Below are 16464 nucleotides of genomic sequence, written 5' to 3' on the forward strand. Positions count from 1 at the left end.
TACATGAAGCCCTGCTGCACTCTGTTGCTCCCCCAGAGGTGGACGGCCTGATCCAGCCTGCTGCGCCCATGGCCTGAGCTCCAGGGCTGTTTGGCTTGGCAGCGTCCTGTATTTGATCAGCCTGTTTGCCCAATCCACCCCTCATTCAGTGCCCTCTTCTCAGCCTCTCCAGACCCTCTCTGTCTCTGTGTACTTTTTCTTCTTTACTTAAAATACAAGATGCTTTGTGATTAGTTGTGTTGCAAAATGACTTCATTAGGAGGATACATCCCACTCAGAGGACCATCTGTTTGATCTGTACTCAGGGTATTTTAGTATTTATACTTAAAGGACTTAAGTATTGTTTATTAGTCATAAACTCTTCCTGATTTCAGCCAAGATACAGATTTAGTAATCTATATCTTTATGTTCATCTTAATGATCAAATATGTGATTTCAGGCAAGTATAAATGATATGCCTCTCTGTTTCACTTTCTTGCTGGAGCTCCTTTAGATTTCACACCAAGCTTCCTTTGCTTTTCTAGTCTGAAGTGTTTACATCAAAATGTGAGGGCTAGTGAAAATTTATCCACCACTCTGACAGGTTAGGAACATTCCAACATTCCTACAACTAGCGCACAAGTGCTAATGCCCTGCAGCAGCCCACTGTGGCTGCCTGCCCTTCACTTCGGGACAGTGATGAATGAGTTTAGGCCCCTAAAAAATGCTGCTTTTCCCAGCTGATTCAGGTTGAGTTTTCCCCCCGATTTGCTTCTCGATGCCATATTCTTTTGACTGACCTCAAATCAGCTTAATCTGGGCACTTTCAAATGCATGTTTGGAGCTTGGTCAATTCTGAAAGTATCCAGGGTGAGTGAATGGACAAGCATTATGATGTATGGCCTTCAAAATGGGAAGAAAATAACTTCACATAGTTCCAGGGCATGCTTTTTTTTTTTTTTTTTTAAGATTTTATCTGAAAAGCATCTCATGGACCTGGCTTGTAATTTACTCACTCACATAGAACATAAATGTTAGCACTGAAGTAGCTTTGGTGCTTCGTATCAATGACGATGTTTGTCCTTGTTGTACCACATAATTGTGACCTCGCTGGAAGAGTTGCTTTTAGTACCTGACCTCAGTGACATCCTAAAACTGGACTCTTCATTGTGATGTATATTACCAGTGTGATATGGTATTGCATTATCCCTAATCTGATCTCTGCCATCTGCAAAACCCTGCAGCTCTTGTCCAGACAAACCTGTTGCTGTCTTGCAAAAGGCTGGCACCATGATCTGATGTGGAGGTCCTGGGGTGCAGTCCTATGATTAAGCCGTGGTACTGGAGCCGCTCGATGAGGTCTTAATGCGATTAGCCTGTTCACGTTACTAGCCTAAAGAATCTAATGTTTAATCTCATGTGAACATAGACTAATATACCTTTTCTGCTGTTAATCAGATGTTAATGTCTGCCTCACAGTGGTGAAGGTACGAAGTATAGGTGTAAAAGCTGGCCTCAGGTCAGTTACTGGGTAGAGGTGGTGAGAAAGCAACAGAATACTAAACCAATAGAATACTAAAGCCCTAAGAGCTTAGTGTCTCATACATGATGCTTAAAATAAGAATCATTAGTATGAGACAATCAGAGTGGATCTCCTCATGTGCTGTAACTCATCCTCTTGCTTGGCCTGGCAATGCTGGCAAAGACGACAACTGCCATGTACTGATGGACCTGCCAGTGGGTCCTTAATATTCGGGCATCCATGGAGCGCCAAGGAGCCCAAGTCCCCAGCTGCATGTGGCTCTCCTCTGAGCTCCCTTCGTCTCCATCTTCACACCGCTGAAGAATGCAGAGCGTCTGCTGACCCTACTGCACCTCCAGCCTCCTGTGTCCTGTCGCCACCTCGTCACCTGGAGTTAGTTAGCACCTGACAGCATAAACAGCAGCAGGGGTGTGTGCAATACAGGCTGGGCCCGAAGAGTGGGGTTTTGGAAGGGGGCCATAGCAGTGGAAGTGCCATCAGGAAATGGGGAATCAAGACAGCGAGTGTGTGTGTGTGAGAGAGAGAGGGAGCGAGGGTGAGTTTGAGTGTATGCAGCTAGAGAGCCAGCTAAATTTTTCAGATGCTGCTGTTATCTACTGTGTGCATGCATGCATGTGTGTGCGTGCATGCATGTGTGTGCTGACAGTGCTCTTGGGCACCTGCTTCATGTCACTGAGCCCAAAGGCACTTTTCCACAGCCATGTGCCCCAGTCCTTCACCGCATGCACTGACACCCATTTCAGCAGCACACTGCTCTTCAGTCCTGTCAAGTGCACAGGAGAAATAATGATCCAAAGTATGCTTCCCACATTGCCTATATGACATAACAGTTATGAAGCTTTGAGAGAAGTGTTTGTGTTTGTTTTTTTTTATATTATTTATTATTTATATATATATATATATATATATATATTAAAAGCACTTATTTAGAATTTTTTTTTCTTTATTTGCAATGTCAGCTGATAGAAGTTAACATAATCAAACATAAGCAAGCTGCATTGATGTTGCACAGATAGCACGAACAACAGCGCATGGGAATATAGACTGGAGTTGTGAAAGTGTTCTTTCGAGAAGTATCGCTCTCTGATTGCCTTCCATGAACCAGTGCACTGGGTACATCATGCACAGTGACAGCTGGCCGGACATGCAGTCCCAGCATACTTGGAGAGGAGCGCTGATAAGACGGGCTGCGCCACTGCTGTTAAAACAACGGCAAGAGTAAACAAGCAGTGTGCTGCTCCTGTAGGGTCCTCCTTTCCCCTCCCCTCTCCCTCCCTTGCTCCCCCACTCCATCCTCTCATGCATTTGCTCCGCTCTTCCTCTCCATCTCCTTTGCTCCTACCCAGGAGTCTCCCCTCTCTACTGGTTTTGCAGATTTGCTTCTGTTCTGTTGCATCACCCCTGCTGTTCCTCTCATGGTCTCTTGCTCTCCCTATTCCCCCCATCTTGTCTGGGATTCCACACCCCCTCTGTCCGTTGGACTCGCCGCAGCTTCAATATCCTTAAAATGTCCCTCCACCCCTTCTGCCCACCCCCTTGTCTTTCCGTCTCTTCGGGACCCTTCATCCAACCATCTTCCCTGCCGCCCGCCATGTCATTCCTCTGCACTGTCTCTCTCCTACAGTGATTTCCTGCATACGCGCACTCTTCCTATTTTATTTAGTTTATCGCTGATGTTTTGCTTGGCCTTATCTCATTTGAATGTTCCGTACACACACGCGCGCGCGCATGCACACAGGCGGGCCACTCACGTGGGTTGAGCCATTGACTCAGGCCTTCAGCACACCACTTCCCCTCCCCCGTGTCTCGGCATTCTGACTCTGTGCCGTGGAGTCAAACCTTCCGTTGGCCCGCCTGACCACGGTGATGTAACTGAGCGCCTGCGGCACAAGAGCAGCCGAGTGCTCGGGGAGTGTCCGCTTTGGACTGCAGTGGTGTGGTCAGCGCAGGCTGGGGATGGTCTGGGGTCAGGGAATTGTGGTGGTTTGCCCAGCTGAGTGGATCTGTGCAGCCACGTGGAGTGAGGCGGCCCAAGGCACCGTGGACACAGGCCATCTCCAGTACCCGATTTAGACGGCAAGTCCTGCCTTCAGCCTGCTGGCTCCTTCTGAGCCTGGGGAGCCTGGAGCTTGGCACTGGTTGAGTATGTGTCAGGAGGAGAAGTGGGGGGGGGGGGATTTGTGGATGTAATGGATACCAGGACTTTGTGTGTGTGTGTGTGCGTGTGAATCTGTGTTTGAGAGCACGTGAGCGCATGCTTTAGAGGGAGATTTTTTTCAGATGTTGCAAATTGGTGTAGGTGTGTGTATGAGACCTGCTGTGCACATTATGGCACAGTGACAAACCCAGCCCAGCTGGGAGGAGACGTCTGATATTGGTTCCCGGACTTAGCATTTATCTGTCCAGACGGAGTTTGCAGGCTCTCAGGCTAATTTGTCCCCGTTCCCTGCTGCGTTTGCATGGCCCAGTTTTAAAACGGCAAAAAAAAAAAAAGTGTTTGGTCATGTGGGTTGTTTTGTTTTTTGTGTTTTTGTTTTTTTTTTAAATAGAAGGCCATAAATTCCTGCACATGGCTGTTGGCCTCCGTCTCCTGACCCTTGGCTGTTGCTTCCCGTCCTTGTATCTCCCCTTCCTTCCTGGGCTCTCTAGCGGGGCCAGGGGATGGAGGTGTGGATCGGTTTCTCAGGGCTGTTGTGGTACCGGCACAGCTGTGCCCGCAGAGCTTCTGACAATTGGCAGACAGGCCCACGTTGAGTGAAATGTGGGAACAATAGGCATATGCCTCCCCTGTGGCTGACCCAGACCGCTGCTCTCTGGGCTCTGACCCCATGCAGGATCACAGTGGCGATTTCTTCAAGGTTGCTTTTTCATGTGAAGTGGTGCCTGTTATTTACAAATGAAATGTATTTGGTGTGTCCTGGAGTCGAATATCCCCACTCCAGTCTGATATGTGCTGTGATTTAAGCAAATCAATTTCAAAATATTCTACCCTGATGGACCAGTAGAGGTCAGTGTTATTATCTTGTGCTGGGAGATGTTACAGATGGACAATAGACTATTTTAAGTGTTTTTATCCTCCCAACAGATCTAATTTACTATTTCACAATACTTCACAGCACATATTTTATTTTTTTTAAATGTATACTTATAGGAGTTGCTTTTATTTGGTTGTGTGTTTGTTTTGCTGACCATATTTTACGTCAAATGAATTTTATTAGAATTTTATTCTACCTGCCAACAGAAATCAGTTACTTAAGTTTCGGTTCTTGGTGAGTGCAAAGAAGACATCCGGACAAGACGAGCAATCTCTAATGGGACGCCTTATTCAAATGTAGAAGTGAATATCTAGATGTCTCCTGGGACTGGGTGTATATATCTTACATTACCTAAAGGCGTTTTGTATTATCATTCATGCCCAGAGTCTAGGGGAGGACTACAAATTCCAAGTCCAAACAAAATGAAATAAGCAAATTGACCCTGGGGTATGCACCTATGACAGGAATTCGGCTCAAGTCTTTGATTGGACAGTTAAGCAACACCAAGGTTTCAAGGCGAGAAATGTTTACGCTTCCCGCAGTGTTTTTACTTAAAAGAAAGCAAGTGTAATGCAGTAAAGCTACTCCGGGAGTAACGTATCGATACTGTAATAAGGATCACGTGATTGTAATGTCCCGAATGGTGGCGTTTTGTATTCGGCGCGTTTTAGGCTGCTACGTGCGCGCGCCTCTGTGGATGATTTTGGAACGGCGCGGGTTAACAAACGCAGAGATTCTCTAGACGGGGCGGGGATGCGGACGTGATTGGTCACCCTTTCCCTTACGTCATTGATTCGGGGTCAGTTCGTTTGGCATGACGCAAAATTTAGAGGGGCGTGTTGTAAACGAAATCAGCTGTGGAAACAAAAACATTTATGCAGGACCCCCCCCCCCCACCCAAAAAAACGAAAGGTTTATATACAAATGTAAAGAATTCAAAGAAAAATAAGCATAGTTGACGGAGTTATAAGCTGCTTCCTAGTATTGGAAAACTTCTTTCAGTTCAGCAATGCACGAGTGAAGATGCTTCCTTTGTGACAGGCGCGAGATAACAACAGTGCTCGAGCAAGCAAGCCCTCCGTGAAAAGTGTAGTGTCTTCAAAATACTTAATTTCAAGCTTTTTGACCTCCTGCGCCCGGTTTAACGGGAGCAAGGAGTGGACCAAGAGTGGACTGGCATGTGGGTCAATTCTGGAACCGTCGGAAGGTAGGGTAAAACCAGTTTTGTAGGCAAGTGAGTCACATGTTTTACCTCACGATTTAGAGCTCGTAGTACAGACATTCAGATCGATCCAAAACGTTACACGGAGTATTAAAACTTGATGTTCAGTAATTCGCTAGTTTATTTTTATTGCATTGCAGTTGCTATGGTCGTCTACTTACAGTTTGTTGCTATGCTTCCTCAGTATAGTACCTGTATTTTTTCCGACGCGGTAGCGCGCATGGGCTTGGCTCCGCTTTGCTGCATCCCTTTGGTATGGAAGGGGTGCACTGGTTACTTCACAACCTAATTTTAATACGGCACGCTCGAGCCTAGGTAACATTTTCTGTGCCTAAATCGAGAAATCCTGATATCCAGAGAGCTTGCTACTTATTAATATTTCTCAATGAAACGCACTCTCAATGAATACAGAATCGTTGGTACTTGGAAATGTGAATGGGGGCTTATCAATGGCTGCCCATAGATGTTTCACACTATACCTATTCACCTGATGTAATCTCTGGAAATACTCTTAGAACGAATCTTATCTTTCCGAATTGTTTTTGTTTTGTTTTATTTTGTTTTTTCTTTTTTGGGCGGGGTGCTTATTCTAAGCGATAATGGCACATTCCAAGACTCATATTTTGCTGTTTCCGTGACCATGGTAATCAGAGAACATTGGTGATTCTTGATAAGAGTTGAAGTCTTAAGTTATAATACAAACGTCAGCAAATGTCCTGCTGTGTCATAATCTATTATATGTGCCCTGATAATGTTATCGGGCTTGTTGTTTGTTTTTGTTTTTTTGTTAGTCTTTAACTAAAATCACATTTAGTTTTCTTCTTCACACACTCTGACTCCAGTCTTGTTCCATGTTTCATAACAGATGTTTTTGTAAAACATTTTTGCATCTTTTAATACTTGTGCTAATACGCAATATGATTGTTTAACATTTTATTTATTTATTTATTATCAGTCAGGCTTTATTTAAGGCATTCTCTTAACTATCAGCAAATGCTGAAAAAAGCATTTTCATGTTGTTTGGTGACTGATGCACTCATGTTTCATGAGTATGTCTCTACCATGTCCACAACCAAGGCTTGAGGATCAAGACGCTTGAAAAATATTTTACTGGCAAAGTATTTATAGTTGCTATCCTATAGAAGCTTCTGCAATGACAGAAACATCTTGAATGATGAAAGTGTTTCTAAATCAAGAAATGAGCGATTTTGCCTAAATAAACTTCTAATTATGTTTATATTTACTTTAAGGATGCTGAATGTAAAGTAAAAAGTTTTGAATTGGTCAATTGCCTGTGAATGTAATGGCAATGTTGGAAAAATAGGTAGGGAAGTACCCACACATTTAGTGAACAAGTACAAAGAAAGCGGGTGAAAAATGTGTGAGAGATATTAACTCTGTGCAGTGTGTATTACTTTTAATACAGCTTCAATTGAATTTGGTCACAGCTGGTCCCAAGTGGTGTGTGCTTCATAGATGAGCTCTACAGATGAAAAAGAAGCAAAAATGGGCTAGAAGATTGAAGTTTCAAAGCTACTTCGGCTAGTGTGTTGCTGTCGTACCTTGTCCCTTGTAGTCTGTAAACAAGTAAACTCCAGGGCAGTTTTCCATATCCTGGTATTGGAAGCCATTCGCCGGGCTTGGCTCAACACGGGGGCTTACCGTCATGGATACGTTTAATTGGGCAACAGCGTCGGAACCGCAGGCAGAAGACTCGACCAACAGCCAGCCTTAACTAGCTTCTTCCTGGCCTTGCCTGCGTCTCCCACCAGGAGCAAAGGTGCAGCCATGTTCAGAGCGCATCCGACAGCTGAGGTCCACATGGTCTCCTTCTTAAGAACTGCGCTGGCTGGTTAAACATTGCAGAGCAGCATCTTGGCAGGTTGCTATCTTGATTTTTTCTTTCTTTAAAAATTGTTGGGTTTTTCTTTGTTTTTTTTTTTGCAAGTGGGTTTCAAGCCTACATTTGCGTGCACAGCTGAGACATCTTTGACTGACATTGTCCTCTGAGGGCTGTTTTTGAGTCATTCACATTCTGCACTTGTACAGAAGCATGATGGCAAGGAGCAAGAAGACAGTGACCCGTTCCACTGTAAGCCTAATGGGCGTATGACAAGGGTGGGACATAGGAGAGAGTGTCTTGGAGTAGGTAGCGTGTCTCGTTTTCCCTCTGTGCGCTTGCCTCTGGAACTTTGCTTACTCTGGTCCTCCCACCTTTTCTCCTACCCAGTGCCAGAGCTGATCAGGGCATAGGCTGTTTGTTGCCTTGGCACATGAGCAGTTCCCTAGAAGGTCCTCCAGTCACAATGACGGTCGACTTCTTCCGACGTTGCCCATTGGTTCTTGTGCCAGCGACGTGCATGGAGGTCCCGGAGCCCTGGCGCAAACACCTCGCCCCTCAGGCAGGCCGCTGGCGGGCAGCTGGTTTACGTATCTGCTTCGAGCATGCCTGTCTTTGCATATCGCCACACGAAACGGCACAGAGCTCGGCCTCCATAGGGGGCCCGATACACTGCTGCCTGGCCTGAAACTGGTGCGTGGATGAGTTTACACATATACCAGTGATATGCAGTTGTATTGTACTTTTGTTGGCAGGCTTTGGGGTGTTTTTTTTTAATTAATTAATTAATTTTTTTGCAAATGTGGTGAGAATTGTGTCCCCGTATGTGGTGTCTGCGTGTGGCACTTAAAAGTGTGTGTGTGTGTGTGTGCGTGTGTGTGTGTGCGTGCGTGCGTGTATGCAATCAACCACCGAGGGCCACATGTAGATGGTTGTGCTCTAAGAGAGGGCATAACTCATGGGTTCTGGTTATGTCACAGCAGGGTCATTTGGTTCAGTTGGTGCAACTGGAGCTATTATATAATGCGCGCATACACACACACGCATGCTGCATCAAGGAGGGGGAGAGTCTTTGGAGAGGGAGATGTAGTTAAGAGATACAGATACATACAAGAAAATTGGACACAATAAAGCACTGTTGAAGGAATTCTCCAGAAGTGGAACCAGCCGTACAGGGTGGTGTTCAGTTTTTTGTTTGTTTGTTTGTTTATCTTTTTTTTTTTATCCCTTTAGACAGATTTAAGACCCATTTAATTTTAATCGAGTTGTCTCATGAGGCTTAGTGACTGAGAGATGGGGGGGGGGGGCTTTTTGATCCAGTACAAATACAGCGATACTTTTGCACTCAGCCGAAGTGACACACACACACACACACACGTAGCCTAGAGAAACTGGGCTTGGCTCAGCTGAAATGAGCAGAAGCTATACTGTGGGCAGTGGAATGTTTGTGAATGGAGTAGGCGTTTGCCATGGTCTCTCGCTCTCTATCTCTCTCTCTCCCCCACACAAACCCGTTGTTGCTAGATGCATTCTGCCTTTCTTTCTCTTTCTTTCCCTCTCTCTGTTCATGTGGCCTCTCCAGTAGTGACCTTACGCGACTTCTCTCGGCCCTCCGCACACCATTAACCGCGTTGGCAGCAGGGTGTAGCGCACTTCTGATCCTGTGTGGCAGAGCCCTTTGACTCACTCGACTGATGCAGTTAAAGGCCTCGCGGGACACACCGATACCTCTGGTGACACAGCTTTGCACAGCACATGCTGCGGGAGCATGCGTGCAATGCCGCGTGAGACTACACAAGTCCGGTCAGCCGACAGAAGTGAAACCCGACGCTGCCCTCGAGGTGTCTGGTTTCTGGAACTCTCTACCAGGCTCTCAGGTGGTGTGTGTGCGGGACGGCACGCACACACCTGCCCTCCCAGGTCTTCCGTCCCGAAGGCCAGCGCGCTCGGCATGGAGGCCGAGCTCGGAGCGGACACAGCAGGAGGAGGGGGATGGCAGTGTCTGCTGTCGGACCTCTGGACTGCTCCGCTCCTCACCCCTGTGGGTGGGGACAGGATAGGACAAGGAGACGAGTGGGTTGCTATCCTCTGTCTCTCTCTCTTGCTCTGTTTTTCTATATCCCTAAGATATAGTCCACTGAAATTACATCACATGTTGCTTCAGCTCTATGCTGATTACTGGCCTGCACAGAGACTGTGTGTGTGTGTGTGTGTGTGCATGCACAGTGTGCATGTATACAATGCTCTTCCCTTTTAAAATTAATTAATTAATTAATTGATTGGTTTTTTTTTGTTTGTTTGTTTGTTTGTTTGTTTGTTTTCCCCCCTGAAGACAGTCAGGATGCAAACCCACCCACCACAGGCAAGTACATGCACTTAAATGCCAAGCAATAAGTCAGAAAGAAAAGATACATGCATCCTGACAGAACAGATCTGCATTAAGTGATAATGGTGATGAAGAAACATTGGATAGCACAGCATGACACAGCTGTCTTTGCAGTTCTATACCAGGCCAAGAGTGAGAAATTAAAACACTCTCCCAAGGTTTTGTCATTGACAAAATGTGGAATGCAACATCAGTGGAAAACTAGGCCAATATTCCAATGCCAGGTGTTTCACTCTGTAACCTGCACATTCTTTTACCGACCCTAAACTCATAATCTCCAGCGTTTTTATGGTTTTACAACAGCTCAGAATGCTTGCGTGTCGTTGCGACACAGTGGGCAAGACTAGAGTAAAGATTCCAAAGCAGGGCTGAAGTAAAGGTAGCATCTGCCCTCTGCAGAGCGACACCACCCCTCACCCCCTCCCCCGCCGTCGGTCTCCCCTAGCGGCTTTTTCTGGAAATCTTGGCGAGGCAGGAGGCCCGATGACCTGCCCACCCAGGATGTGGTCAGCCGCGTCCGCCGCTGAATGCAAAGTGGTGCCTGGCGCTGGCGCCGGCTGTGCGTGGACACCTCCAGGGTGTGTGCAGTCAAGGTATTTAGTGCAGAGGGACAACTATGAACAGATGACTTATCAGGGGCTCTCGCTGGTCCAAAGGCAATTGCAGGTGGATTTTGCAATGTGCCAAAACGGCTTTTGAGCGGATTTGTGAGTCTTCCCCCTTGTATTTCCATGACAGCTAGCATGCTTTTACAGTACCATGCTTTCTTCAACATGTTTCCATGCTTCCAATGGTTTTGTGCACAGCATGCTCAGTTCTTCAAGCAACACCTTGGTAGCAAAAGCAAACCAAAAATCCCAGCTCTGTAACCTCCTTCATTCTTCTCTTTGGCATAAGAAAGAATGCTGGCCATCTCTTGTAGTAATGTCAGGGCTTGCAGTGGGCTTTTTTGGTGGTGGTGTTGTCATGGTAATTGAGTTACAGAATGCACACTGCTCAGTAATCCGTTCTGACCACATCCTTTAAAATGGAAATATTTTTGCCTCCTTCATTGTGTAGAGATGGAGACTCTGTGAATGTGTGCGTGTGTTTGCGTGCGTGCTTATCTGTCCGTCATAACAGATGGGAGCTTTGCACGCTGTTCCAAAATAAACTCCGCCACTGGGCTTCACTCTCTGTAAGCAGTCACGTCGCAGGTAGGCTGTAAGAGAAGAATGGAGTGAGTGGTTCACTTGTGTGCGCAGCTTCTGAACTCTGCTCGGGAGGGGCATGCAGCCAAGTGTGCGCTTCTCTCAAGCACTTTGTTGTTTTCTTATGGAGACTGAATCAGCATCTGAATTGAATTTTGTTTTGTGTTCAGGTTGTAAACATTTTGTGGAAGGACAGTGAGGCTTTAGAGTACCTGCCCATTGATCCATATAGACCAATATAAGACAGTACTGCATTATTTTAAGGACAAATTGACCGCATATGAGTTTTTCCAGAGCAGTTTTCACACAACATAAGTGAACTAATATTTGTCACCTCTTATGATGTTAATGTCTGCGGCATTGTCCTAAGATCCCTGATGACATTTCACCTCTTTTTTTAATTTCTCTCTCTCTCTCTCTCTCAGGGCTCTCTCCATGGATATAGACACAGACTATGAAAGGCCTAATGTGGAAACCATAAAGTGTGTGGTGGTGGGTGATAATGCGGTGGGTAAGACCCGCCTTATCTGTGCCCGTGCCTGCAATGCCACCCTCACCCAGTATCAGCTGCTCGCCACCCACGTGCCAACCGTTTGGGCCATCGACCAATACCGCGTGTGCCAAGAGGTGGGTAGCCCTGCCGCGTCTGTAACATATTGGAATATACACAAATATATTATGGCTTCATTGTTCTAAACCACAATGGAGGATGCTATATAAAGTGGGGTGGTCCCGACCCGTTGTTGTCAACCGAAATAGCAACGACAGTGTTCACTGACGACCTGCTTTATCATGGCAAGGATGAAAACATGACGGAAAATCTAAGCTAAAAAAAATCCCCAAAACGACTCATCTGGCAATTGTGTCTGATGGAAAAATGCAGAGTGTAAATTGCTACGGGTACAAAAGCTGATGCAGAGAAGTGCATTATCAGTAGTTCACAGAGGATTAAATCAGTCATTTTTATTTTACAGTATTAAGATTTATGTTCTGGAGAAATGGGCCTAAAAAATCCTCAACTGCTGAGGGCCATGTGAAGGTCACGTGAGGGCTGTGTGTGCTAATTGGTGCCGTTCCAGGAAACCAGACGACTCACACTAAAGCTTGGCAGCACTTTATGTATAGAGGCTAGTAATATGACGCACTGCAAATTTTCTCTGGAAAATATGTGTCTGCTTAGGGTGAGGCTCATCTGCTAGACCTAAAAGTTTGTTTTGCTTTGTTTTGGCTAAAGTTATTTAATGTTATAAAATTAAATAGATTGACTGACTAAAACTGAAAGGTATTTTAGTCGTAACACTAAGATTAACTGAAAGATGGATAGTAATAGTAGTTACTTTTCCTATTCATACAGTTAGAACATTCCTAACACAAATGTACAGTACTTTTTTTCTTTTTTAAAAAATTTTTATTTTCAGTTGTCTTTCCTTTTATAACCACAAACTAGAAATCAGAGTGACACAGGCCTTTCATACTGGCCACAACCTAAAGCAAGAAGTTGCACTTAATTTAAAAGAAACCTCAGAAGGGTATTAACTAACCCCAGAATAAGTAAACATTGGAATGCACCAGTCTTCCATACCTAACTGGAGAAATAAAGTTAAACTGAAGGAGCTCTACTCCTTCAGTGTCCTCAGACAAAGCACATTTATTTCTTTAATGTCGATAGTTTTCCTCATTTATTATTATTCAAAACTGAAAGTGCCCCAGCATAACCTAAACTCATGATAAATGTGGCACCTCAGAGGCTTCCTTGATTCATAGTTGTGTTCTGTGGTACCAGGTCAGCATATTATTGGACAGAGATAAATATTTAAGATAAATATTTAATTTTTTTTCAGAGGACCTGAAACTAAAACCAGACCCTGACCTAATTCTGATTTTTTATTTTTTTTTTTTTTTAAATGTTCCCCCTACAGGCTGTTCGGACAAGGTAATGAGCCTATGCATAGCCCAGATCCATTGTGTAGATCTTGCGCTGATGATGATAAAAAAAAAAAAGGTCTCCTCCTTTTTTGGAAATAAAGGTAGCTCCTTCAGATAACAGATGGCTAACAGAAGTGACTGACATGTGGAACTCTGAGAGAATGTCCTTTATGATCCCTGAAGGGATCTGGAATTCTTTTATTTCATTCTTGAAATATAAATGATTTTTCTTCCTAAAGATATACAGGTGGCTCCTAAGGCATGGGCTTTTTGTGTGTGTTCTTGCTTCTTTTTTACTTGAAAAAATAACTAAATCAGAGATTGCAGATCAAATTGAGTATAAGCATTTTGGCCACTGGTGTAATTGGATAATTTGCTGGAATTCCATAAAGTGGCCTATGAAGTCACTGTTGACTACCCTTGAGGTCATGCTAGAGAAACATGGCTTCACCTAAAGTACCATCTGCTTGACCCCAAACCAGTATAAACACAGAGGGACAATTCAGACAAAGTCTGATTCCAAAAATATGCTTGTAAAACTATTTATATACCATCTACATTACTATGCTATTGTGTTAGCTACTAAATTATTGTGTTCGCATTTGCTAATGCTGCTTACTGGATCATCCATTTCTGGACCAACTGACAGTCTGTCTATTTTATACATTAATACACTAAAATAAAGTGCTAAAGCTAAAATGGAGTTAAGCATGTGATCTCTTCCCCTCAGGTGTTGGAAAGATCTAGGGACGTGGTGGACGAGGTCAGTGTCTCCCTCAGGCTGTGGGACACCTTCGGAGATCATCACAAAGACCGACGCTTTGCTTACGGCCGGTCAGTGGGACAATAGAATGTGCGGGCTCTGTCGAATGACATTGCTGACTTGGCTCAGCTGCGGGGCAGGAAGCAGGGCGGCAGGTTTGGGGAAGGGAGCACGCCCCCGACGCGGTCACAGCGTCAGCCAACGTGCATACGAGGGCAGTTCTCCCTTTAATTACTGCACTCACATCAAAGCATTAGTGTCACAGGGCAGGATGTTTGTGTAACGGAAAACCATGCGTGCAGTATCCCGAGTGTTGTTTTGCTTAAGTGTTTGGCATAGATTTTCCCAAGAGAGAATGTGAGTGTGCGTGTGTGTGTGAGCCGTTGCCAGCTCAGCTGTTTCACACTCACACGGTTGGGCTGGACAGGATTCAGTGGGGAGGAGATGCTGCTAATGTCTCTCTCTTGTTGTGGAAACACTGCACTGAATATCCTTCCTCTCTCATCAACCGCTGCTCAGCGGTACAAACACACACACACACACACACACATGTTGCTTTAGTCAATGTTCCTCATTGCTCAGTGTATTATAATATAATCAATGGTTGATCTCCAAACAGACTTCTGTGAATTTATGGTTGACCCAGCTATTGGGTATTATATTGGGTAAACAATTTAGTTTAACTGTCAAATATATGAAAGGGTTAATAATGCCCCTGTATTACTTCCATGGTTTGTAGCCAGAGGCATGGAAATGATGGCTTGAGTTTTGACACCACAACAACTCTTGCGTTAGTACAAATGTCTTTCTGTGAGACAGAATAGAGCACTATCCATCCTCAAACGCAACCACCCTTGTACAGTCTATTATACAGTCCATTTAATTAAGTTGCTTAATCACTGTTTAGGTCACTTGTAGGTCTCCAAGTAGACTGATTGTGATCTTGGATAGCTCCAATTTACTCATTGACTCAGATGTTTATCTTTGAGTCCAATCCGTGTGAGTCCATGTGTGTCGGGGGTGCGCGTGCGTGTGTGTGTGTTTGCTGCAGTCAGACAAACTGAGAGGCAGGAGTTTGAACTTGGCTTCACTCCCTGAAATGCCAGACACCCATTACATAAACATGCCACCCTGAACTTTGTGACTTGCTTTTACCTCACAAGGTATGTCAGTATTCTTTGTTCATTCACTAATGGTAAACCACTGCAATGCGTGCGTGTGTTCAGTGTTTGAACAACACACACACACACACACAGACACGTGCACACAAACATTTGGCCTCCTATAGTCAGTAAGCGTGTGACTCTATTAATCTGTGCACTTTGATGTGGATTAAAATGCTGCCTGAGCCACCTAATGAGGCTTTGACTGAGTGCTAATATGAATTTATGCCTGCAAGTTTGTGTGCGTGTGCATGTGCGCACGCACGCGTGTGTGTAAATGAACTAAGCAATGTAACCACATTGTTCCTTGTTTTAAACACAGACAACGCAATGCTCCACATCACTATACCCTTTAAGCATACGGCAGCCTCATGTGCTGAAAACATAAATGCAGCTACACAGTATGACTCGAAGGATACTTGAGTAACGGAGCAACTTCACACCCTTCCCTAATACGAAATTCAAGACCAAAACACACAGGCGTGCAGAGATGCTACATTGACACAGATGCATCCATGGCACACACACCAGTGCTCTTGCTCTTGTTAGTGGCTGCCTGTAGCACACGTCTTCACCTCATTTATTTATGTCTCGGCTAAACTGGTGTGGTGTCATTCTCATTGTGCAATGCGCAGCCTGTGTGCAATGACCTCTCGCACTTGGGAATGCAATATCTGTGCCACAGTTACATTTTTAACATGCGAGAGCGTTGAAGCCAAACCATCAAAGCTAAATATAGTCGATGTGTGTGTTCACCTGACTTACTGTCAGATACTCTTTATTAGCACCTCACATTTTGACTCCTTGGTCATGTTCTGTTCTGTGCTACAACACAATACAGCAAGCCAGTATCCATTGTTTAAGTATATATGTAACATATGTCCATGTAAATATTTCGCACAGGAAGTAAGTTACGAGTGCTCAAGTGGTGGTCTCAGTCACACTGATGCTTTCTCACTTCCTCAGGCGCTTTTCCTCTTCCTTCCCCGTGCACGTTTCAGATCCGACGTGGTGGTGCTCTGTTTCTCCTTGGCCAACCCCAACTCCCTGCGCCACGTCCGCACCATGTGGTACCCCGAGATCAAGCACTTCTGCCCCCGCACCCCCATCATCCTGGTGGGCTGCCAGCTGGACCTACGCTACGCCGACTTGGACGCCGTCAACCGCGCCCGTCGGCCCCTGGCCAAGTACGGCTTGTGGGCCTACGCCCTGCCCTCCCGAAATCACCGTTGTACTACAACACAATGCAGAACACTGATGGCAGTTATTTAAGCATATATGTAACATATGTCCATGTAAATATTTCACGCAGGCAGTCTGTTACAAGTGCACAAACAGTCCCCATTCAACGTTCTTTAGTACTGGCATTCAGAATGTATATTGCCACTACCTGAGTACAGTCAGTTACCAAAATATG

General features: G+C 45.1%; 1 protein-coding gene across 1 annotated transcript in view; it reads left to right on the forward strand.

Moving 5' to 3' along the window:
- Window positions 1-16464, forward strand: part of rhobtb4 (Rho related BTB domain containing 4) — a 48163-nt gene that overhangs the window by 14754 nt on the left and 16945 nt on the right. The window contains 5 exon segments of the mRNA XM_081714099.1: window positions 9202-9692; window positions 9952-9981; window positions 11621-11822; window positions 13852-13955; window positions 16049-16234. Coding sequence (XP_081570225.1) covers window positions 9388-9692; window positions 9952-9981; window positions 11621-11822; window positions 13852-13955; window positions 16049-16234 — 827 coding nt within the window. The 5' untranslated portion in view covers window positions 9202-9387.

Source organism: Electrophorus electricus, chromosome 5, assembly GCF_041902795.1.
Source record: "Electrophorus electricus isolate QZ-2024a chromosome 5, ASM4190279v1, whole genome shotgun sequence".
Taxonomy (NCBI): Eukaryota; Metazoa; Chordata; class Actinopteri; order Gymnotiformes; family Gymnotidae; genus Electrophorus; species Electrophorus electricus.